The sequence below is a fragment of the Melanotaenia boesemani genome, chromosome 12 (assembly GCF_017639745.1).
Source record: "Melanotaenia boesemani isolate fMelBoe1 chromosome 12, fMelBoe1.pri, whole genome shotgun sequence".
In the NCBI taxonomy this organism is placed as follows: Eukaryota; Metazoa; Chordata; class Actinopteri; order Atheriniformes; family Melanotaeniidae; genus Melanotaenia; species Melanotaenia boesemani.
The window spans coordinates 16,655,241-16,680,987 of NC_055693.1; the positions used below are offsets into that span (position 1 = coordinate 16,655,241).

The window sequence follows — 25,747 nt, forward strand, 5'->3', positions numbered from 1 at the left end:
ACTTCACAAAAAACATTCCTCATATTCTAAAGCACAAGGTCAGTTTCAATAAGTAACAGATAATGTCAAGAAGAACTGTGTGGATCAGTCATCTTCTATTAAATCATCAACCATTTTCAGTCTAGGAAAGAAACATTTCAGTTTGAAATACAAAACCTGTTATTAACTCTTTTTTTTTACATTGTGTAAGGAAGCAAAATCTCACCAGCGTGCAAGCCACCAATCCTGCAGGACAAATGTAATCTAAATATGACACAAAAATGAATAAATCAACACTGTGTTAAAATGAAAGAAAGACTAAACATATAACTTAATTTCTTGCTCAAGTAAAATAGCAAGAAATTTATATAATATTAAATGTAGTCGAGAAAAACTTTGTTGTATTTATCAAAATAAAATAAGGAAATGAACTCACATGAGCTAGGGCATTGAGTACAAAGAGGACCAAAAGGACCAGGAAGTTAGCACCTGCCAAGAAATATTTCACATATATATGCAGGCCAACGTTTCCTTCTAAGCGGCTTTCCTCCTCTGGTTGCACTACCTACACATAGAAAACCATGGCGTCAGTGGAAGTCATCCAGCAAGCTTTAAATCAGGCTGTACTGGGAAAATAGGAAAATGTGAGTATCTACTGCTCTCTGGTGGTTATGGGGATGCAAAGCAAGCAGCTTTTTTCTTTTTAACAAATAATATTAGATGATTTAATCATTAAAAAAAAAATACCTACCACTGCAAGAGGCTCTGCTCCCTCAATCAAAGAATACCGAGAAGAGGACAGAGAAGACATAGAAGAGTTGTCAGAGAGTGCAGGGAAGCAGGAGACAGTCCCAGGTTGAGTTGTTGTGTCTTGTCTCTCCTCTTGTTCCTCCTTAAGCAGGGAGGTGAAATCTAGTCCAGAGCCTTGCAGCTCACTGTAGGTCCCCTGTGCCACCATCTGGCCCTAACAAACAGAAATCGTCAAGCACACAGAAACAAATCCAAACCACAAACATTAGAAAGTCAAATTCTTATAATCCTGAAATGTGTCCTTAGAGCTTAAAGTCACAGAATGATGTATTGAGGCATTATGAAAAATAATATTTATCCTCAACTGTTCTGGTTTTGTTCAACAGGACAGTACTGTAGAAAAAACAATGATACAAAATATGTAAGTACAGACCCATTTCCTAGAAATCACTATTTTATATGTGAACTAAAACAAAAATTGCAATAATTTCCAACATGCAAAAAGAAAACACCTGGTGGAAGATCTTACAACTGTTTACAGTGTCGCAGACACAAACAGGCATGTATTAAGAGAGCCTCCAGGAGATTCATCTTTCAAATTTATAAGTAAAGATGAGGAGATCATAACTCTGAATGACTTTCTGCAAATAAATAAGCCATTTTAGAATAGCATTTTAAACCCCAAAATTTAAAAGGATTTTATCATCTGCAGTGCATAATATTAATAAAAGATTACAGAAATGGCGTGACTTTCAGAGCCTCAGGCAACATTGCATTAAAAGCAGACATGATTCTGTTGTGGAATCCCTGTATGGACACAGGAACGCTCCTGAAAACCACTTTCAGTGAACACTGTTCATTATAGAATCCATGAATGGAAGTTAAAATACACTGCTCAAAAAAATAAAGGAAAACAACAAACAACACCCCTTAGATCTTGATGAATGAAATATTCCAGTTGAAAATCTTTATTCATTACATAGTGAAATGTGTTAAGAACAAAAAAAACATAAGAATGATCAACAAAAATCAAAATAATTAACCCCGTATCAGAATCATACTTCAAATATAAAAGGAAAGATCAGATCATAGGCCGACCCAACTTCTGTGGGAATTCCTCACGACAATTCAAACTGAGGTTCAGAATTGTCCTGCAACCACGAACTGGAATAAGCAGTATGGAAAATGGCGCAGCATGGCAGCGGTGGATGGAACAAGACATTATATCCCAGAAGTGCTTGATTGGATTAAGGTCTGGTCAACGGGCAAGCCAGTCCATAGCATCAATGCAGGAACTGCTGACACACTCCAGCTACACGAGGTTGAGCATTGTCATGCATTAGAAGGAACCCAGGTCTCACGGCAGCAGCATATGGTCTGACAATGAGTTTGAGGATCTCATCCAAGTTCTTAATGGCAGTCAGGGTACCTCTGGCTAGAACTTGGTGGACTCTGTGGCCCTCCAAGAATATGCCTCCCCAGATCATCACGGACCCACTGCCAAACCAGTCATGCTGGAGGATGCTGCAGGCAGCAAAATGTTCTCCATGTCGTCTCCAGACTCTCACATCTGTCACACATGCTCCTCTCATCCATGAAGAGCACAGGGTGCCAATGATGAATCTGCCAATTCTGGTGTTCTCTGACAAATGCCAATCAGGCTGCATGGTGTTGGACGTCGGGTCCTCATACCACCCTAAGAGTTTGACAATTCAAGCAGAAACATGGACATTAGTGGCCTGCTGGAGGTAATTTTGTAGAGCTATGGCACCGCTCCTCCTGTTCCTCTTTGCACAAAGGAGCAGATGGCGGTCCTGCTGCTGGGTTGTTGTCGTCCTACAGCTCCTTCCACATCTTCTGGTATGCTGGCCTGTCTTCTGGTGTCTCCTCAATGCTCTTAACACTGTGCTGGGAGACACAGCAAACCTTCTTGCCACATTGATCTGTCATCCTGGATGAACTGCATATCCTGGACTACCTAAGCAACTTCTGAGGCAGTGCGGGCAAAATGCAAACGTGACCAAAATCTACCAAAGCTCAGTACTCCTGCTTTAAAAACACCAGTGGGTCTATTTAATTCACAAATGCATGCATTAGATATGAAGAAGTAATGCAAAGTGTAAACCTGCTTATGTCCCAAACAAATCAAGTTAAAAATAAGCATATACTTCACACTCACAGCAGTCACATTTCTGTTTAGACTTTTTATATTTTGTCTTTGTTTCAGTCAAAATTAAGGTTTATATGATTTTAAAAATCATCACAGTTTTCTTTAAATGACAATCACAGCACATCAACCTGTAGAGAAATAAGATTGTAAAATTATTTTGATATCTCAAATTATAAAGATAAATGCTTTTTTTTATTTTTAAGACAGTAGTGATGATCTACATTATGTTTTACTGATTAAAAGTCAACCTGTCCAAGGTGTACCCCCACCTCTCACCTCTCATCTTGTAGTTCAGGGGTATTTTGGTTTAGTTTTTTTTTCTATTTTGTATATTTTTTCTAGGTTTATATTAACCATTAACCAGTAACAATACCTCATACATATAAATGATGTTTTTTTTTTTTTTTTTAAATCATCAGGTTTCTCTTTTACTGTGACATACTGTGACTACTATGACAAGTAAACACAGAATCACCAACCTCCTTTAAGACAACAATCTGATCTGCAGCCTTCAGATACTGCAGTTGATGAGTGACCAGAATACGAGGCTTCTTCCTTAAAAGTCCACAAATGCACCTGATGAGAAAAATATGTGTAACTGAAACGTTCATTTTTTTATCTTATGGTATTCTTTATCACTGGTGATGCTGAGAAGTTGATAAAAAAAATGTACTCTTCAAAGAGATGCCGCCCCACTTCAGCATCCACAGCACTGAGAGGGTCATCTAGCAGGTAGATGTCTGCATCCTGATAAACTGCTCTAAAAACACAGATGTGGAGGTAATCTCTGTGACTGGAACAAAAGACAAAGATGCATAGCTGTAATGTTATTTAGCACACCTTGCCAAGCTGACCCTAGCTTTTTGTCCCCCACTGAGATTGGCCCCTCTGTCTCCAACCATTGCCAAATCACCACCAGGCAACATGTCCATGTCCTAAGAAAAGGTCCAGATATTTATATTCACATTGGACTATTTACAAGCTAGACTAGATACTGTTGGCAGTGTTTCATCTATACAGTTGGCATACGTAGAACTGTATTCAACAGGATTCAAGAGGTTTCTCACTCTCTTGAGAGCGCAGGCTCTCAGAACTCTGTCATACTTCTTGAGGTTGAGCTCCTTGCCAAAAAGGATGTTGCTCCGAATTGTGCCGGGTAAAATCCAGGGTTGCTGAGAAGTGTATGTCAGCTCTCCTTTGACTTTGATCACACCACTTTCCTGACTCAGCTCTCCCAGTATGGCACTCAGGAGTGAGGACTGACAATTACAAACACAATTTAAGATTGAATGACAATTTTTTAGAAATACTCAGTGGTTTTCTTGCTGGGTGAACCAAGAGGATCAGAAACTCAAGATAGAAATAGAGCCTGGAGGCAACAAGCAAAGCTTAGCATAAAATAAATTTAGGAAAATCTACAGTAAATACAAAAAATAAAAAAGACCTTTTTATCTATCTATCTTTTTATAAAATAAACATTGTTGAAGTTATTTATCATGCCTCAGGATTTATGACCGTGTGTGCATGCTGAATCTGAGAGTACAGAACAGACCTGACCTTTCCAGCTCCAACAGGTCCAATAACTGCCAGGAGCTGCTCAGGTCTCACTGTGAAACACACATTCTGTAAAGATGGAGCTTCAAGATTCTGCAAGAAAAAGTAAATGAACTGGAACACTCTAGTAGTAACCCTGCAATATTTCAGGTAATGCAAGATTTATTTGTAGCTATAAACCTGAAACCTGCCCAAGACGCCTCACAGTCTGTTTAAAACATAACACCTTCTTCGCTTTGAACTTTAAGGGCTCTTAAGACTGCATGTGACACTTTTTTTAAGAGAAAAGAGACAGAATTTTTCCTGCCATGTTTCTCACCTTATCCCAGTAGCATACTAAATCCGGAATTTTCACCATGCAGTCCTTCTTCTCTGCCACAGGAAGTCCCAGATGTTGAGGAGCAACTTCTTCCAGCAACAGAAATGTCTTAGAAATAAATGTTAAATACAGTTTCAGTTTTCATGTCATCAACATGTGCTGGATATAAATATACATATATGTGAAAATGTAAGTACATTTCATGGAATATGCTGAGTTTTTAGGATATCTGAACAATCAAAACATTTGACACATTTTAAACAGTGTCTATAGAGATGGTTAATTGAGCATAACCTCTAAAAGACAAATTAAAATTACCATTAATTAATGTAATAGTATGTCGGCCTTGAAAGATGGCCTTGCTCCATGTAGCAGAAATAACTGTTTATACTTTAGTTGCAAGATTTTTCTGAGTTTTCTTAAATTTACAAATCCTACATATTTTTAATGGAATTTAAATCTTGGCTTTGACTTGTATTTAACAAAAACCTTCATTCTTTCATTTTGAGCCTTGGTAGATTTTCTAATGCGTTAAGATCATTAATATGTCAAAAGGTTTATTCCATTACAGTCAATAACAACAAGCTGCCAAGGCTTTAAGGCAGAGAAAATATTTAAAATATTTCCACCAATAGGCTGCAAGGAGCAGATATCTTCTGAAAATCTATCTGAAAAGATTTTCTTGATCTGTGCCAAACATGAGTACTGATACAACTCTAGCTTTTCTTGTGATCTATTGATCTCTATTGATCACAAAACGTTTCTCAATACCCTGATTTTCAGAATCAAACTGTAGTTTTGTTCATCATTTTTTTGTGTGTGTTTTTTTTTTACGTTTTTTATATTACACTTTGCTAATCCCAGTTGGGAAACTTTTTCTCTGCATTTAACCCACATTAGCAACACTAGCAACAGTGGACTTCTAGGTTGGGGGTTAAGCACCTTGCTCAGGGACCCAAGAGGGTCAGCCTATGAATTTGAACCCAAGCCCTCGTCTGTAACCACTAGGCCACTAATGCCCCTGTTTACCTGGACATCAATTTTTAAAAATAACTAAAAATGTAAATTTTATGTCCTCATATTGTGGATACTTAATCAAATATGTTGAAAAAGTCATTAGTTTCTGCAGGAAGTACTTGTGTCATTGTGGGATGTATTTACTTTAATCCTTTGGATGCTGATGAGAGACTCAGAGACTTTCTCTATGGCAAAGGGAAAAAAGAGCGTGATGGTGAGTCTGACTGCTCCATAGAGGGAAACAGCCATAAAAACTCTGCTAGCAGACAGCTTGTTTCCTGTCAGCACGTAAACGCAGACGGTGAAGAAGATGACCATCTTGCTGGCCACAAAGAAAGAGGCCATGTTCAGGCCACGAAGGTAGGAGCTTTGCATGATCTTGCAGATTTCCATTCTGTGCAAAACAAAACATGCAAATTCTGTTTAAAATGTTGTAGGTTTTTATTTAAAATGTATTAACTTCTTTTGTTTTTTTGGACAAGGAAACCTCCAACACCTTTCTACTGAATTTGATTATATTGTCTCACAATTCCCTCCAAAAAGTTCCATAATCATCATAACATACACGAAAACTAGATCTATTGTACCTTCTGACCTCATCCACCAGCGTACCAAAAGGCTTCTCCCACCCGTACATCTTTATAACTCTAATCCCAGAGATAACTTCATTCATTGTGCGGATTCGTTCGTCTGTTAGCGCAGCTGTTTCAGCCCTGAAACACAAGACACAATTTGCAGGACTGGAAAACAAGACAAAGACTTCTATAAGTTTAGAAAACCATATAAAAAACAGACAAAAGACTGCAGACCTGAGACGCGAGAACAAACGACCAAACATGGTCTGTATTGGCAACAGAATGAAGAGGACAGCCATTCCCGCGAGACACGATGGGCCAATCGCATACAGCAACAATAATAACACAGATATTGCTTGAAGAGGACTAAGCCACAAAAAGTGCAGGTATAAGGTAACCTAAAGAGACATTTTGTACAAGTCAAACATAGGATCTTCGTTTTAATGAATGAATAAAATACAATCATTTAACTGAGGGAAGGAATTAATTAATTTAAATTAATTCAACTCTGGAAAGAATCAAATGCTGTGACATCATATAAGCTTCTCCAAACAATGTTATAGCAAATGCTTTGTCCACATTATCTTAAATCATTGAGGTGGGCAAAATAACAGAAATATTAACCTGAATAGAGGAAAGCATTTCTACAGGAGAAAACACTGCAGTCCTTAATATCACAGAAAATATTAACAGCTTAAAAAGAAGCATAGGCATTATGAATAATAATGATATTTGGCTTTAAACTACAACTAAAGAGTTTTCAGTCACCTCGTCAAATTTGTTGACATCATTGGATAAGAGGTTGACAATCTGTCCTGTGGTGGTTTTGGCCAGCGCTGAGCTATTAAGACAAAGAGCCTTTGCGGAACAAAGATATCAGGTCAGGTCTCCAACACTGAGAAAACAAAGAGATATTAACATTCATCATCACTAACCTTCCGATAGATCATATGGCACATGGCCACACGAATCTTCATGCCTGCTAACTGGACTTGATAAAAATACAGATGATGAAGGAGAGCCAGGGTGATGGTGGACAGCGAGATGCCTGCAGCATAGACGTAAACCTCATCGACTGAAGCTGGATGAGTTGGGTCATATCTCTCAAAGTACTCAATCAGCTTCCCAAGCAGCACTGGCTGAATGACTTTGATAACTTCCTAAAAGAAGTGAAACACTGAAATGTAACATGCACAGTTAAATAGAAATTTAACTCTTGATATGAGTGATGTCACCGTGGGACAATAATGTACCTCTACAAAGATGTATATCCCAATGAGTGAGTATGACTTCCAATAACACTGAATGAGAGCTGTGGAGAGTCTGGGTGGCCGCAACTCTTTGGCAGCCTTCTGAACTTCTTGATTCCAGTGACTTCAAAATAGATGGAACAGTAATAATTATTCACAAGTTCTTGGTACACCGAATAAACTGGTGCACACGTCAGAGCTAAGCTAACAACTCAGCAACTTCGGTGGTATATTTAGCCAGTTTTCAGACTCCTCTAGAGACTATTTAAAAGAAATTAAATAGCAATAAATCTAGTGACTTTTTCTGGTATTATTGGGGACTTTTGAAGATTGGCGTGAAAGCACATATCGTTTACTTCTCAATGAGCCATGGGCGCTGCTGAAGGCCCCCCCCCCCCCCCCGTCCAAAAGTGTTCCCAGCTGCAGTCAGAGGAGCAGATGTTCACCTCTACTAGTATGAAGTGAAGACAGAAAATGAAACGCACATTCCCATTCCCATGACACTGGCTGATCCCACTCTGGCTTAACCTTAAATAATAATGCCTATTAATGAAGAGTGTGGACAATAACATTAGAAAAGTTAAAAGTACTGTAACATGTTCTAGACTGTTCATCAAAGAACAGGCATAGCTGTTAGTTAAAATACTTAAAATAGCACTTTAACTTTAAGTCTGTGGTAAACTGCAAATAAAATGCCCATATGGGATCAATTAAGTTTTCTGAATCTGAATTTAATGCGTTAATCAAGGGCTGTCTAATTAATGCAATTTTTAATGAGATTAATCACGGCTCACAAATTAATTAATGATTAATCACCATTCACAACAAATCCTGAAATCTGCCTGTTTTTACGGTATTTTATCAACAGAAAGAGCAAACTAATGCTCACTTGTGTTTTCTTTGCATTTTTACATCAGATCATGTTAGTTATAATAATCAGTTCAATATTACGTAAATCAAAAATAAAAAAAAAATATGGTCAGGGCCCCGCCTGGCCCCCCATCAAAACTTTTCTAGGCCCACCCCTGCATAGTTTAAGTATAAATCCTTTTTACCTCCAGTCACCTACTTTGTTAGTGAAAGGTCCTGTTCTGATTCGTATTTTAGAGCCTGTTTGTAATTTCTCTCATTGCATTCATGGCCCATAAATGATCAGATCTGTGCCTACAACATCTGCACAGCAACAATGATTTAGAGAAGACATCCCCTTGCTTCGTTTTGCTGTGTCACTCTCACTAAACATCTGAACCTGATCTATCTTCATAGATGAGTGCATGGCTCTTACACAGCTGATTTACTAGCAAACACCATTAACACTGAAAAGTAATATGAAAAAAAGGCTAACAATATCTAACTGAAATAGGCTGTTATTAATAAAATAAAATACAGAAATTCACTGTCAGATATCATTCCCATGACACTGGCTGATCCTGCCCTGGCTTACCGTCAGATATTAATGCTTATTAATGAAGAGTGTGGATGAAAACATGTAAACATGTTGTAGACTCTTAATTTAAAAAAATAGTCAAAATACTTAAAATGACACTTTAACTTTAGGACTGTTCATTTTTGGACACAGATATTTCCTTTTTCTTTTAAATGCATTTTACAGATGTTTACTAGAGCTTGAACTTACAATATTAATGTCTGTGTCTCTAGCTGCGTTTGCATTACAGTTATAAAAATAAAAGCGATTTTTCTGAAATTTTGACAAAGTGCAGTTGTGATTTGCAGGTGTTTCTAATGGATGGTGTTCAGCGCATTAGCAGTTATTCTTATAATACCTCGTCCCACGAGACTCCACTTTGAAGATGATGGAGATTTCTAATTCTTTGTAAAACTCTGCATTTTGCTGTTGTTTGCTATCAAGGATGGAAGTTATGTATATTTATTTTTAATTATTTGTCAAAAGATACTCTGTGTATATAATGCAAACTCTATGTATGTATATAATAAAAAGAGTTGTGGATTTATATGGATCTTCCACACACGGCTGAAGTGTAAAATGGCCAATGTATGTTTGATTCTTCATCACTATGGGACAGAGCAATTATCCAATCCACCAAACAACTGAAAACAATATTGAGTACCAACAGCAGAATATTACAAGGGATTTTGACACATTTTTGGGGGGACTACCCATAAGTTTAGCTGTTTAGCTCATTCCATAAATGCACCATCCTCATAAGTTATGCCTTGCTGTAAAGGGGACTACTCAAGTAAAATTATACTTTATCAACTACCTGAGTCTTTCTTTTTATATTTGTGAGATTCCACAAAGTTTTCATGATGTTTAATTCTGGGGACGAGGAACTTCTTAACCATTGCTGCTTTTGGAGTGTGTTTTTCTGCTTTAAAAGCTACTTTTTCATCTTTAGCTTTTTAAAGATTGCCTACCAAAGCTTTGTTCTTTAATTGGAGTTGTTGTTTTGTTTTCCTTCTACCAGTTAAATGTTCTCAATGTGACTGGCTACAACACAAACAAAAAGCATGATCTATTCATCCCCATGACAAACATTTTGGATTTTTTTATTTATTTATTTATTTTTTTAATCAAACATCTTTGCCTCATGTAGACCAATAAGTTGTTTATATTTGATTATATTTGCCCTTTCAACAAAAGCACCAGGGTTATTTCTGTTTGTGTCTTTGCAAATACAGTACCAGTCAAAAGTTTGGATGCACTTTCCCAGTGGATTCAATGGAAAATGTGTCCAAACTTACTGTATACTGTACTGTACAGTATACAGTATACTGTACTTCTACTGTATACCATATAAATAGTAGACCGTTAGAAAATATTCTGTGGCTGTAGATGTTGAATATAACTCAGGTGAGATATGTAGCCCTGTGATCTAATGGCAAAAAAATAATGATAAACCTGGGTTGCAGGACATATTGACAGTTTTGATTAATTAGCCCCAGGTGGTCAGATGTGATACTGATACCAAAAGTATAGACATGATGTCCGTGATGGTGATACTCCAGCTGGACTAAAAGAGTTACTATGAGAGTATATAAGCTATCATCAAAGAAAAAACAAGACAATTTTATTTGCACCTCTATTTTCATTACCATTCTAGTTTAACACACTTGCATTTATTACAAGCTTTAAAGTCAAAGATCTCCTGAAAGTTGTAGCTCTTATGAGAGGTAGTTTGATTCGAGTGAGAGTGTGTTCAGCCTTCATGTGAGAAGTTCTATCTATAAATAGGTGGGCTCACCTCCAAGCTCAATGTTAACTGATGCCACACTCCCACACAGGGGACAGCCTATCTTGTGCAGAGTCATAAGAGCTGGGCCATGAAGGGGGAATTCGTCACACTTGGACTTTCTCCCAGGCCAAAAGAAGGTCATTCCAAGGTTGCCTTTTGCTTATTGTGAATTAGTGTAAAGGGTCTTGAATGGATCATCCAATAAAGGTAAAACAAACCTCAAGTTGGCAGTGAGTCAGCATCCAAGATATCCAGAATGATCTCTGTGATATGAAGCTGAAACACTTGTTAGTCCAACTATTGTGCTGGTCATGTGCTCACATGCATATGTACATGCGCATGTACATGCACATGAATAGCAAGCAATAATAAGCAGTGTAATTTGTTTGGTTTGTATTTTTTTTAAGACCTAAAAAGTGGTGAGACAGCTCATTGTGAAACCAATGAACAGAAAAACAGGGGGCAAAGGATGGTTTGTCTGTCCTTCAGAAAACATGTAAAATGTAAAGAAACATTAGCAGAGAAGAGAACGCTTGATTCTATAAGAAAACTACTTTGCTATATAGAAAATAAAAGGAGCTCAGCATCTCACCACTGTAGTTCCTCTCCAAGTCTATCAGATGCATACTCTGGGAGAACTTTGTACATGTCATCTTCTTCCAGCTTTCTCTTGTACCCAATTCTGAACAAGGGATTCAGCCAACTAAGGATAAAAGTTAAATAAATAAATAATCAATCAATAGTAGGTGAAATGTCCCACACTTATGTAGACATATTTGGGTGTTTTAGCCAGAACATCCCTTAAATTAAATGCAATTTATCTAATTTTTCTTGCCATATTTGTTGAACAGTTGTATTAACAGTAAGTATTAACTGAATAAATACTTACTATGGACATTAAATGTTCAACAGATATACTTTGTCTTTGTTTTATTGTTAAAAGTTTGTCAAAAATGTTTCAAACAGTGATCTCGTTTCCACCACATTTTAACAGTATACTAAGCAAAACAGTTATTTGTGTGAGAAAAGTTTTGTTTCTGTTTGACTTTGTTTCTCCTATTTGTTTAACTAAAGCAAAAGTCCAAGTTTACATCTTGCTTATTTTACTTTACACAATTTTAAACTAAAGACTCGTGAATTAAACCAGAGTTTCTCCTTTGATGTACCAACAGTGGGGTTGCTTTGCAGCCACCTGCTATCACATCCAGGGACTCGCTTTCTTTAGTGGCCACAAAATTGTCACACTGCAGAGCTCTCCATTCAGTTAATGTCACACAAAGCTGTCAGTGTGAGGCCAGTTTTCTTACCAGAAGAAAATCTTGGAGAGAAGATTAGCTGAAGCCGACGGATTATCCTTCGCCTCCTTCTGCAGAGGTTCCATGCCCCCAACACTAAAGCGACCTGCAGGCTTCTCTGCAGGCTGTGTCAGAGGGATGACGATAAACACTCAGAAGTGGAAGCACTCTGACAGCACAGCTGGTGTGAACTCCAGTCTCTGTCAATATATCGCCTACCGACATTTAGGACAGGATTACAGCTTGGGGTAGCCAGCTGGTTTGGCTGCTGTGTGTGAGCGCGGCGTAGTGTGACCCCGCCCACTACACGGTGATTGGCTGACGCAGATGTCCATTACTCCACACACTTGAAGTCATGAATTTAAGTATCCATACAAAGGCAATATTTTATTACATCAACGTGTTTAAAAAGCTTTAATGATTTATTTGTAATAAATGTGCACCAGTAAGAAGAAGTAATTATTAATTATGGCTTTAACAAAGGAATTTTGATTGAAACAGAATTTTTGTCAGATTCTCAAAAATCAACAATTTAATTAGTTATTTGCTTAATTATGATTGAATTGCACAACAGTACAAAGTTTTATTTTTATTCAAAGCTTTTAGAGATCAGATTCTGATAAAAAAAATATAGAGGCCATTTGTTTATGTTTTCTTGCTTATCTGCAGTGTCTAAACAAAGTATTATTACCTTAAACATCATGCAAAGCTCAAAAAAGACTCATATTTTAGTATTTCTTTATGCAGAAAGAACTTTATCCAATAGAATCTAACTTTTGCTTTGCACTGCATTGTGCGGTGGCTAGCTCAGGAGGAAAAGCTGTCATCTACCAGAAAGCCTGTGAATCAATTCCAAGCTTCCCCTGTTTCCATGCCGAAGTGTCCTTGGGCATGACAGTGAACCCCACAATGCCTCTCGATATGTCTACTGAGGTATAATTGTGTGTTACAGGAGAAAGCACTTAGTAAATAACATAAGTGCTGTATGAGTGTGTGTGAATGGGTAAATGTAACAAAAAGTGTAAAAGTGCTTTGAGTGGTCAACATTTGACTAGAAAAGTGCTGTATAAGTACATTCCATTTACCATTTACCCAACTAGAGTGTGCACACAACCCACCAAGACCATTTTAAAGTAAACGTTTTTACACTGCAAGGAATGACTCTTGACTGTTACAAGTTGCATAGTGGGAGTGTGCAACTTTTTGTCCTGTAAGGAAGAAGGGAGAGTCTTGTGGCTACTTCTCATCCAGAGGGTGGAGCTAGAGGGGTGGTCATTGGTAGCCATGGTGGTACTAGCCACCTCTGAAATCTGATTAGACAGATGTCCTTGATAACATTCTGTAGTTTTATTAAGCCATTGTATAGTTGACAACTTTTCCTCTCTTCTCAGTGCCGTAATGTTGTTTCTTCCTTGGTGTCTTCATAGTTGTTTCTGTGATATGATGGCTTCATCATATGAAGATCTTCTCCTCTGGATTATGCTATTTTGTAGTGAATAACTTCAGCTTGGTGTATAATAAATGATGAAAACATGTGTGAGGCATCCTTATATACCTTTCAGACAAAAACATTCCTTAGTCCTAAGTTGACCAATCCTGTGGAAACACATATATTTACATATGTGATGTCCGTGTGCTGCAGTCTTTTGGCAAGGCAAGTCAGTTTATTTGTATAGCCCATTTCATGTACAGGACAATTCAAAGTGCTTTACATAAAACAAAAGCATTACAGATATTAAGAAATAGTAAAAGGCATCAACACAATAAAATCATAAATTACTTTAAAATAATTAAAAGCAAGATTAGTTAAAAAGTTACTGTGCAGATTTCATGCATAGTCCCATGAGAAAAGAAATGTTTTTAACCGGGATTTAAAAATGTCTACATTTGGTGAAAGTTTAATCTCCACTGGCAGTTTGTTCCACTTGTTTGCAGCATAACAGCTAAATGCTGCTTCTCCATGTTTAGTCTGGACTCTGGTCTGGACTAGTTGACCAGAGTCTTTGGATCTAAGAGCTCTGGTAGGTTTATATTTTCCGAACATATCACATATGTATTCTGGGCCTAAACCATTCTGGGATTTGTAAATGATCAGAAGGGTTTTAATATCTATTCTGTGACTGACTGGAAGCCAGTGTAAAGATTTCAAAACTGGTGTGATGTGTTCAGATCTCTTAGTCCTGGTTAAAACTCTAGCAGTAGCATTTTGGATGAGCTGCAGATGTTTAATGCTCTTTTTAGGAAGTCCTGTTAAAAGACCATTACAGTAATCCAGCCTACTGGAGATGAATGCATGGACGAGTTTCTCTTGGTCTTTCTGGGAGACTAAACTTTTAATTCTGTTGATGTTTCTGAGCTGGTAAAAAGCTTCTTATTGACAGCTTTGATGTGGCTGCTGAAAGTCAGATCTGAGTCTATCAACACTCCAAGGTTACAAACTTGGTCAGTGATTTTAAGAGCCCGAGACTCCAGGTATTTATCAATGCTGATCCCCTTCTCTTTGCTACCAAACAAAATAATCTCAGTTTTGTCTTCATTTATTGTAGAAAATTCTCCTTCATCTAGGTGTTTATTTGCTCCAGACACTGACACAATAAGTCTATTGGGCTGCAGTCATCTGGTGACAAAGACACATAAAGTTGTGTATCATCCGCATAACTTTGATAATTAATGCTATAGTTCTGTAATATTTGACCCAAAGGGAGCATATACAAGTTGAACAGAAGAGGTCCAATGACTGACCCTTGGGGGACTCCACAAGTCATGGCCACTCGCTCGGATTCATAGCTGCCGATCGTAACAAAATAACTCTGGCCTTCTAAATAGGACCTGAGCCAGTTAAGGACCGCTCCAGAAAGTCCAACCCAGTTTTCCAGCCTGTGCAACAGGATTCTGTGATCTACAGTATCAAACGCAGCACTGAGATCCAGCAGAACCAGGACTGATACTTGACCAGAATCTGTATTCAACCTAATGTCATTTAACACTTTGACCAGAGCTGTTTCAGTGCTGTGATGAGGTCAGAAGCTGGACTGAAATTTATCAAGATTCCCACTTTCATTTAAAAAGTCATTAAGCTGGTGAAATACAACTTTCTCAATAATCTCGGAAATAAAAGAGAGGTAAGAGACAGGTGTATAGTTGTTCATTATAGAGGCGTCTTGGGTCCTTTTCTTTAGGAGTGGCTTAATGGCAGCCATCTTTAATGACTTGGGAAAAATGCCTGATGCCAGTTTGCCTACATGCATTAAGTAGTGTTCTAAGTAAACGTTAAACTAACAGAACTAACAGAGCTCGGTTTCCCACTTGGAAAAGAGGCTTTGGACAGCAGGTTGAGGATGTAATTGAGGCGCGGGATGGCCTGGGTCGCAGCGATGAGACAGAAGGACATCACTTTTATCACTAGCTCCCTCACTAGCATTTTCATAAAGGCAAGTAGGAGAGTTTTTTGTTGTTTCTGTTGTTTTTATTGTGTAAGTAATGTAATGAATATGCTTTATTTGGCTTTTTAAAGTCGCTATATTCACATTGGCTAACTTCACTTGTGAATTACAGGCAAAAAGGGATGGAAATAGAAATGGGTTCATCTGTTTGTGTTTCATCAGTGTGTATTTTGTTTAATCATCTTTATATAAAACGTCACAGAGAGAATGATTTTGAAGATACAGGTAAATCCAAGAGTGCTCTGTGAGATCTGATGGGATGGTTAACTGGTTGGATTAAGTGGTTAAGATTGTGAAATGTAATGGAAGCATCCAATGTTAACTAGTTTTTTAATAATACCAAACATGTGATTGCAGGTCAACCAGCTTAAGAAATGATGGAGGCTGGCTTCGATTGTGCACCATCCCTGCTTCTAGGACACACATCTGCTACACCCACAAACGCTGTACGCTATGCAAGACAAAGACGACGGGATCAGCTGAGGAAAGAGACACTGCAAGCAGCAGAGATGGAGGTCCACCAGGATGCAAACCCTGGGGAGCTACAGAACATGAAGAGGACACCTGATGCTGGAGAAGATAGTGATCAGCTGATCAGAGGATAAGACACATGATGACGATGATGTATGTGTACAGTCCGACAGTTTTTTTATATTATTTGTGCAGCAAAAATGTGCAACTTCTTTGTTTTTGTACATGGCTTACACATGAATAATAGAGTGTGTCAAAGGCATTTTTTTAAGTATTTTGACTTTTCGTTGCCTCTTAAGCACATAAATAACCAGTGTCAGTTTTGATGGAATTACATTACATTAAATTTTAATTACATTAAAAAATCTTGTGGAGATAAACACTGAATAGAATACATGATTGTTAATCGGATGAGAAGCTTGACAGTTTTACTTTTTCATAGAAGTTTTTATTGAAATTCTCAATCAGAATAAACAGTAGCAGCACAACGGTAAACAGATAAAATTTCAATAAAAGAAAATACACAATATGCACACTTGATATAATAAATGATGTTTTGCCAATGTCCATGACAAAACATCCTTCAGACATTTCATGACCCCCAGGTATTCTTTGTCAATGCCCTGTCCATGTAACATACTGCATGTCCTATGTGACAGTTTAAAATGGATTCTCATTTAAAAGTAAAGGGTTTTTATGGATGTCTTCAGAAATTGGACTTGTTTTCAGAATATTTGCATCTCAAATTGATTTAACTAATGCTTTGTTATAACACTTGTGTACTCAAATTTACAGTTTTTCAGACAAAGTTTTATAAAAGTAAAGTTGTCTGTAGTCCAAGCAATGTTGGGTTTAAACTTAGTTTGTAATGTTTTTTTTTACCACTAATCTGTTGGCCCAAGTGAAACTAATTGAAACCACTGAGACATGTTGGGTAAATTATACTTAAGAAACTTATGGCAACAAAGTGACATTCAATATTATTAAATAGATCTTAATATTTATAAATGAGTTGAATGAAAGCCATTTGCCAGTAAATATAATTTATTTTAAACATTTCAGTCAACTGTTTAAAGTAGATTCCTTGTAAGCAATGATTTTATTTGGGTAACTAATAAATTTAATTTCATTTTCTTTACAGATTTATTGATTATTTGTGAAGTTTCTTCAGAAATTGAGTAAATGCAATTTAAAATTCTGTAAAATAATCTTTTCTCCTTATTTAGTGAATTTTAATGTATTTGTCTGAGAATTTAGTGAATTCAATGTAAATACTAAGTAGATTTTATGTAACATTTTCAATTAAATCAAGTAACTTTTACTCCCATTTTGATATGGTGTTGCTAAATCCAACACGTTTTTCCATGTTCTGTTATACAGCATGTACTCAATTTTTAAATTTATATTTAGTTGTTTTTTTCAATATATTCTAATCAAAATGTAGGTAATTAAAATTACTCAATTATATCAAGTTTCACTTTGTTGCCATAATTTTATTGCGTAACCTCAGTTCATATTTTTTACAATAAAGATGCTCTTGATTCTTATCGGTGCAACAGCATCCATTACATTCAAGATTTTCAGATTGAAAAGATCCAGGACTCCATCAACTGACTCTGCACTGGTTGTTGGTAACATAGCTATGGCCTCCACAAACTTAGCACTTGTTCTTTCATTAATGTACCTCTTCCTAACTGAGGAGTAGATTGTTTGGACATTCTGAGTGATCAGTAAATCAAACAAAATACAAAACTGGCCAGACAAGGCCAAGTCAGTGACTGCAACAGACGAAATATCAACACCCTTTGAAATAACCAGGTCCAGAATGTGACCTCGAATGTGGGTCTGTTCTTTTACATGCTGCCACAAACCAAAATGTCCAGTATTGAAGAAAATTCCTTGACATTACCATCCATCATGTTATCTATGTGAATGTTAAAATCCCCACTAAAGATTAAATGGTTAAAATCAGTAGAGATAACCAACAATAACTCATGTTTTTCCATGAAAGAGAAAAATGGCTGACACTCTTCTGGCTACTGTGCAGGATAAGCTGGTAGATGCTGAACAGCAGAGGCAAAGCGATGCAGCTTCCTAGAAGATGCAGGTCTTCCAGGAAAAGGAACAGAGCGAGCAGCTGTACGGACAGAGCTGAAGCCAGCAGAGATCTGTGATGGAGGGTCGCTGGGTGTACTAGACAGCATGGCAGGAAAAGCCAAAGTGATATGCATCATCATATATGCACATGTAAACAGTTATTTTTGCACTGCTGTATTCACTATAAAAAAATAAATGACTTTGTAAAGAGTCTGAAATATTCAGTTTTTGTCAGATGTGGTTTAGCCACATCTATTAAAATGTTAGCAAATAAAAATATTAAGTAGTTATTAACCATTAATAGCTACGACATATTAAATAATCCATCTTTGCATTGTTTGGGGTGTGCATTACATTACAGTTATCAACTTTTAAAATGCAGCATATCACAGGATGAAGTTCAACTTGTGGATTCTGCTGCTGCTCTGGGAACCTCCTGCACATCCTCTTGTGACCTGCTCTGCCAGGATAGATGATCTTTAAGGCACATAAGACCCTAAGAACGTATATGGTAAAAACCTGAGTGTGCCTTACATCCTGTCCATACATGGAGTCTAAAACTCACTACTCTTAGCAAATTGCAGTCTGCTTAGGCTGCAATCCAGTACAATCCTAATCTTTATAATTTTAATTAATTCTAATTATGAAATGCTGAGAATAAGATACTTCACATGGATGACCAATGTCACTATACCAGTTTGAAGTCAATTTTAAAGTAGTTTCCTAACTAGTCATCCTTTAAAAATATATTTTTATTAATTTTATTAATACTGGTTAGAACCACAATAAAACAGGGTTACAGATGTATTTATTCAGTTCACATAACAAAAAGTGAAATATAATAAATGTATATATTGTAGTGATATAATAATAGTGTCTTCTATACATTAGCAGAATTAATTCCAAGTCATCATTCAAAGCATCTACAGCCACTTTTCCTTCATGCCATTTTAAATGTCTTTATAATATTTGATAGAGATCAGCTTTGCCATTGAGCTCATTTTCCATCTGACACCAAATTTAAAAATATAAATAAAATAAGAAATAGACAAACTGAATGACATCTTCCACAGTGTTTGGGACTGTAGGAGTAAATCCTGGGAACAGACAGTAATATCACATTACACATTACGGATATTGCAATAACTTAATATTTATTTTTGATAACTAAAGATAATCTGTAAATGTATTTACTGGTGTGTTTACAGTCTCGTTTCTGTCAAAAATGTAAAACTGTGATAAATGTGTCTCTGCCACTTCCAAAAATAAAGCTTTGATAAAATACATGAACAGTACAGTAATAAATACACATTATTGGGCAATACTGAGGGAAAATTGTGAGGAGAAATTGATGTATTTGCGCTGCATCCCGCCAGAACCCTTTAAAAATTATTGACAAGGTTGAGCTCAGCTGTTGAGATTTTTTTGAGGGCTACATGAACCACGTGACCTCGTGCCCGCGAGTTCTAAACGGCACTGCCTCCAGCCAATCACAGATGAGGAAAAAGGAAACAAGTTAACCCAACTGCCAGAGTAACAGAGAGCATGAAGGCTGTTCCTGTAAGTTAAATTGTTTTCGTTTCAAGGTGCAAGTTAATGTTAAACCCAACAGTTTCTGCTTTCTGTTTTTAAACTACTTTAAATCACCAGCGATTCTTTATAAGTATGAAAATATGAAGAGACAGTGAAATTATGGATTTTTGTGACTTTTTTGTCGAGCTGGAAGTTATTTGAAATACATCTGTAACAATGCAAAAGAAGTGCACACTTACCTAAAATAGATGAACAAGTAACTGGACTTTGTCACCTGTTAAGGATTAATAATTGTTTTATTTTTCTTTATGTTAATATGATACTTGACATTATATTTAGACCAGAATGTGAATGCAGAAATGGAGCATTCACTTATTGTCCCTTCTCCTAAATTAACACCTGTCAGCTCAGCTTCTTTTACTATAACACTTTGAGACATCTACTCTGTGTTTATTCCCTCACCTAGATGCTCAGGGGGGATACTAGTCCTCTTTACTCAGACTTTGTCACATAAATTGTAATGGCAGAATGCCATTACAACTTATTGGACTACCATTGGACCACCATTACAATGGTAGTCTGATGGTAGTCCAGTTAGTTATTTTAGGTGGTCTTGCTTTGAAATTAAGCAAATCATGTTCACGAGACATGTTTGTGATAGTGTTTGTTTTATAAATTTCTTTGCTTGTACTCATTATATTGAGTGTCACATTGTCGGTATATTAGTGATATACTACTGCCCTTGTATTTTATAATGAAAAAAAAAAAAAAAAACACGTGCTACTATATGTTTACTTGCTGTCAGATTCTAATCAAACATTTCACTCCTCAAATTAAAGCCTAAAAAATTATTTGACTGATTTTAATCTCTGTTACAGATTATGTCTAATGTGTTAACTGTGGCAAATGTGTAAACTTTTGTTGGAAATGTCAAACTAAGTGTTTCTATAGAGAACACGTGGAGAGAAAGTAAACAAAGAGGCACCATTTGAAAAGAAAATTGTACAAGATTTTTTAACCACTTAGTCTCTCCATCTGATTATGATATGGTGTGAAATCTCTGCCCTTGTTTTATTTATTTGTTTTATCATTTTTTTGCTTTTCCCTTAAAATGTTATCATACTGATTCCATATACGTATGCGTAGGATTTCTGCTCAGCAACATAAATCATGATGGGAGGATAAAATGTAAATATGAACTAATCCAGAATCCAGACACAATCAGTTTTATAAGTTAAAAATGAACACAATTGTTTTATTTTTTTATTTTATTTTATTTAAGCTCTCTTAGCTCAAATCTGGGATATTTAAAGTCTGTTTAAAGTACAGTGAGTCAATGTTAGGACTCACTTTCCAATTAAATCCAATAGGAAAGTGTATCCAAACTTTTAACTGGTAGTGTATTTCCTCAGATTTTTCAACTATTTTAAAATCTAGGGACCATGAGGCCAATTTCAGAAATGGTTGTATTTCTTAACAGCTCACAGAGAATTTTGTGCTTTGGATCATTGTACAGTTGTAGTGGCTGGCAGCAGGAAATTACATAAAGAATGTCCTGATATTCAGGGTAATCATTATTTTCTGATTTAGTGCAGTAAGTGTAAATTTTCCTGAAGCCACAAACTACTCCCCCCAAATCGTGAAAGGTTGAAGGTTGAAAAATTTTCATCAAATACTGCTCCAAACTCATCATTTCTCCAACCTTGCAAAAGTCTTCATTTTCATCTAATATCACAACCATATGATGGTAAATTAAGAAATTAGAAATACCTAATTTATGCCTAAACTGCAGCATTATCTCTCCCACAGTTTTCTGCTTACAGAAATCCGCAAGTGTTATGTTATTTTACTGTATGAAAAGGAAATAGAAACAAGTAGCCTGTAAAAAAGTATTTGAAAAAAATTGATTGAGCCTATCTAAATGTTTTTACTTGTACACCTTTAACAATTTTTGTAAAATAATTCATTTCAACTCCTGCCCACAGAAAGGTCACAAATTCTGTGAGTAAAGTCTTCCTTTGCTGTCTTTAGGTGTTATTGCCCCTCTCTGCCTTATAGATGTAAAGTTTAATTTGAGAGTTTTCTCTGTCTCTGTAGTTAAGTTTTTACATTTTTAAGCAATAACTGCACTTGTTTTTTTTGTTTTTTTTTTATGAGACCATGATCTAAAATTTTACCTTTTATGTTAAAGCATAATAGCTTTGTTCATTTACTTCCATTTTAAAAATCAACTAATTCTTAGCTCCATTTGATGGGGGCAGAGAGTTTATCTACAGTGTTCAGCCACCAGAGGGGGATCTAATCCACTAATTATATCACAAAAGCAAGATGAAATCATCAGGTTAGACAGCATATTGTTTGTTTGTTTCTTTCTTTTTTTCTTTTTTTTTTACATTTAGTTATCCTTGTCATCTCCTTCAATAATCCCATTTCTCTAAACTGAAAGAGCATTTCTTCTGATTGAGGTGTCAGAGAGTTACAAGCTGTTAATAAATCATCTAAAGCCCGTCATTTTAAGCCCAAAGGGAAACTAAATCACTTCTGTTGTATATTTAACACAGGTGCCACTGCAAGGTGGCAGACAGAAAGTGGCATTTATCCTTCCTCCTTTATCCTTTTTTTTGTTTTGTTTTTGTTTTTTTTTTTGTTTGTTTGTTTGTTTTTCAAGCCAGCTAAAACACGTGAAAGTCCACTGCCTATCAACCATGTTGTATAAAACATAATAAAAAGTTACTGCATGTTGAAGCAAAAAACTGAGAAATTATAGAACATGAAAGAAAAATTCAACAAGAAATGCTTAAAAATTCTTTTGTTATAGGCTCACAGGCCCAAGAAAAATGGCAAAAAATGTGTAATTGTTACTTCTAATAAATTAAAACACTTCAGAATTAGCCCCATGTGTTATTTTTGCCTTAGCTGGATTACACAAATCCTATATGAATGAGTTTTCTACACAAATATGACTAATTAAAATCTCAATCTTTACTTTTTTATAAAATTCTCATTAAGAAGAAATATATCAGTGACGGGCTTGATCATTTAACTTTTTAAGTTAAATGTAATCTTAGAACTTCCAAATTCAGGACTTTCAGTCCTCATCAGTTCAACTTTGAGTCACAGTGATATATACAGTGTGTGTGTGTGTGTGTGTGTGTGTGTGTGTGTGTGTGTGTGTGTGTGTGTGTGTGTGTGTGTGTGTGTGTGAGGGGAGGGGGCTAGAAAATGCCATTATAGAACATTGGTCACTTGTTGATGTTTAAGGCCAAACTCCACCCTGTAGAATATAACTGTCCACAACACATTAACTACCAATCACAGACCAATCCATTGAACCTATCTGTGCAAAGCCACGCAGCATTTTTAACAAGTCATACCAGCTAGTGCATCGTTAACCAATTTCAGCTCTTACCCTTTTAATTGCCAGCCTCTGTGGTGTGGAGGAGCCGTCCGTACATCATGAGCAGCATGTTTCAGGAGATTTTGGCCTTTGTTTTAACTACCTCGGGGTGGGTGTTGGTGTCTTCTACGTTGCCAACGGACTACTGGAAGGTGTCGTCCATTGATGGAACAGTCATTACCACAGCTACCTATTGGTCCAATTTGTGGAAAACCTGTGTCACTGATTCAACGGGAGTCTCCAACTGCAAAGACTTTCCCTCAATGCTGGCCCTCGATGGTCAGCCCTTTTTCATTCTCATCAGATTATCTGTATTTATCTTTTAATAATAATTTTTAATGATTTCTTGATTTCTACATGTTTGTGTGATTCTCAGTTCAAAATGAAACAATATTTGAAGAGGATACAGATATTCATTTAACTTTCTTCTCTATATCTACCACTGATTCATCCTCACTAACTTGGTGCTTCAAATTTATTGACTCTCCGCTCTTTATCTCTCTGAATTTTGCTAAAAAATTCAAGTTTAAGTTCATTACAAGCAATCCTAAAGCCTAATGCTTCCAAAGAAAGACTTATTGTTTTCCAAAGACGTCAATGTTTAGCCCTTGTTCTTGGAGCTTGAAAGCTATAAAGGAGATTTACTGGGAGCCTCAGGCAGTTTTAACCACGGATGACTAGTTTCAGGGGTTAACTTTCAAGGTAATATTTGGCTCACAATCTCCTCCGAGTGGCACATTTTATACCTACACGGTCACCACAATACCAAAAAGTGCCTGAAAGCAATTGTGGTTGCTTGTGACAAATTGTATTGCTTGCTTTACGTGTAAATTGGTCAGGAGGTCAGTAACTCATTGACCTTGCAGTGTGCAGATGTGGGAAGGCATGCAAAACCATCTGTCTTAATTTTAAACAAAGTCTACTTATTTTATATGTTTGCAGGTTACATTCAAGCTTGCAGAGGACTAATGATTGCAGCAGTCTGTCTGGGTTTTTTCGGTTCTGTGTTTGCCCTTGTGGGAATGAAATGCACCAAAATTGGAGGAAGTGACAAAAACAAAGCAAAGATCGCTTGCTTCGCTGGTGTAGTCTTCATTCTTAGTGGTAAGTATAGATGACATACATGTTTACATGTCTTTTTGTTGTTGTTGTTTTAAATTTTTTTGGCACAATTTAATCAATTTTTCTTGTTTTCTTCAGGTCTTTGCTCACTTTCTTCATGCTCCCTCTATGCACATCGGATAACATCAGAGTTTTTTGATCCAATGTTTGTAGCACAAAAGTAAGGGAAATTGTTTAATATGGAGTTTTGTGTACTGAGCAATTCAGACATATTAGTCCAACATACTGTGTGTTTTCAGGTATGAGCTTGGAGCTGCTCTCTTTATTGGCTGGGCAGGTTCTATCCTCTGTATTCTAGGAGGCTGCATGCTCTGCTTCTCAATAGCCGATTCTTTTTCCAAAAGGTGGGTATGAGCAACACATTCTCTGTTCTTATTATGCATTGCAGCCAACTGATTTAGGTTTGTGAGTCTTACAGGTGTTTTATGTGTGCAAATGAAGCTGTGTGCTTTCTCTTTACAGCCACAGTCAAAGAAACTATATCTACAAAGGTGCTGCCTTACATTCTCATATCTCCTCCTACACCAGAGGGCAGGCCAGGACCGTAAACCAGAGGCCACCTGCAGACTGTAGCAACTCCTCCAGGACCCAGAACTTTGATAAGAATGCATATGTGTGAGGGGTGTGAATACAAATCAGTTTAAGCCACTGGAGGGTCTTAAAAGTTCGTCCATATTCTAAAAAGATACTGCATAATTGTAGGTCTCTGTTAAACAACTGCAGGATTTACGGCACTGATTCTCAGCTTACCATGAATTAGGTTTAAAACATGTTTCATACAGAGGAATGAATTTCAAGCAGTTTACAGTCTGAACCTCTGAGATTTATTTTCTCTTATTGATTATATATTCAGACAAATAAACAACTAAATCAAAACCATCTAAAATACCCTGACTAATTTTTATATTTTTTCTATATTATATTGTTAAATATTGTAATAGAACTCGTTATATGATGTAGAACATTGATTTTGTTGGATGTATCTTTAATAATTTGTAACTTCTTCTTGTTGTTAATCTGTAATAATAATATTTAAAACTGCTAGGGACCCATTTTATCTTGTTCAAGAGACAAAACCATTAACCTTTTTTGTAATGTGCAAACCTTAAGAAGGTAAAAGAAAGTGAAATTAAGTCAACAATACACAATCTCACTTTTTTTGTGTATAATATTTAGGTGAATAAAACTAAAATATAGTAGATGCTGTTGTCTGTTGTGCTTGTTTTGTGTGAAGATAATGTTTAACTGCTGGATGTTAAACTAACTCTGAAACTCTGGGTTAACTTGAATTGAGCAACTCTAAGTTCAGTTCCAGAACAGTTGCTGTGAATTCAATCACTTCTGAGTATCTATACCTGGAATTAGGAACCACAATAACAAGCCATCTTCAATGGAGCTCCAATACCTGGATTCACCATGGCAACTACTGACAAAAAGCTAGTTATTTTAGCAAGAGGTTTCGTATTAAAGCATACAGGAAAAAGAGGTATTTTGTAAGGAAGGGAACACTGTTGCTGCTGAAGAGAGAGAAGCATCATGGGAAAAAAATGCTACTTGAGT

At 36.5% G+C, this 25,747-nt stretch overlaps 2 protein-coding genes across 2 annotated transcripts in view; one reads left to right on the forward strand and one right to left on the reverse strand.

Annotated features, from left to right (window-relative positions):
• The window catches only part of LOC121650916 (ATP-binding cassette sub-family C member 4-like), a 44,966-nt gene extending 32,606 nt beyond the window's left edge, over positions 1 to 12,360 (reverse strand). Inside the window, exons 1-17 of the mRNA XM_042002731.1 lie at positions 12,137 to 12,360; positions 11,422 to 11,532; positions 7,618 to 7,738; positions 7,300 to 7,524; positions 7,133 to 7,222; positions 6,599 to 6,762; positions 6,377 to 6,502; positions 5,934 to 6,183; positions 4,773 to 4,880; positions 4,457 to 4,546; positions 3,967 to 4,158; positions 3,740 to 3,834; positions 3,573 to 3,659; positions 3,379 to 3,475; positions 731 to 943; positions 416 to 544; positions 206 to 243 (exon numbers count right to left, since the gene is read on the reverse strand). Coding sequence (XP_041858665.1) covers positions 206 to 243; positions 416 to 544; positions 731 to 943; positions 3,379 to 3,475; positions 3,573 to 3,659; positions 3,740 to 3,834; positions 3,967 to 4,158; positions 4,457 to 4,546; positions 4,773 to 4,880; positions 5,934 to 6,183; positions 6,377 to 6,502; positions 6,599 to 6,762; positions 7,133 to 7,222; positions 7,300 to 7,524; positions 7,618 to 7,738; positions 11,422 to 11,532; positions 12,137 to 12,210 — 2,210 coding nt within the window. The 5' untranslated portion in view covers positions 12,211 to 12,360. The remainder of the gene's footprint in view (positions 1 to 205; positions 244 to 415; positions 545 to 730; positions 944 to 3,378; positions 3,476 to 3,572; positions 3,660 to 3,739; positions 3,835 to 3,966; positions 4,159 to 4,456; positions 4,547 to 4,772; positions 4,881 to 5,933; positions 6,184 to 6,376; positions 6,503 to 6,598; positions 6,763 to 7,132; positions 7,223 to 7,299; positions 7,525 to 7,617; positions 7,739 to 11,421; positions 11,533 to 12,136) is intronic.
• A 10,701-nt stretch (positions 12,361 to 23,061) lies between these two features.
• LOC121650482 (claudin-10-like) lies at positions 23,062 to 25,056 on the forward strand. Its single transcript, XM_042002017.1, has 5 exons — positions 23,062 to 23,344; positions 24,008 to 24,169; positions 24,266 to 24,347; positions 24,427 to 24,531; positions 24,650 to 25,056. The coding sequence occupies exons 1-5, from the start codon at positions 23,125 to 23,127 to the stop codon at positions 24,804 to 24,806; spliced, it is 726 nt and encodes a 241-aa protein (XP_041857951.1). The 5' UTR covers positions 23,062 to 23,124; the 3' UTR covers positions 24,807 to 25,056.
• Positions 25,057 to 25,747: the final 691 nt, after the last annotated feature.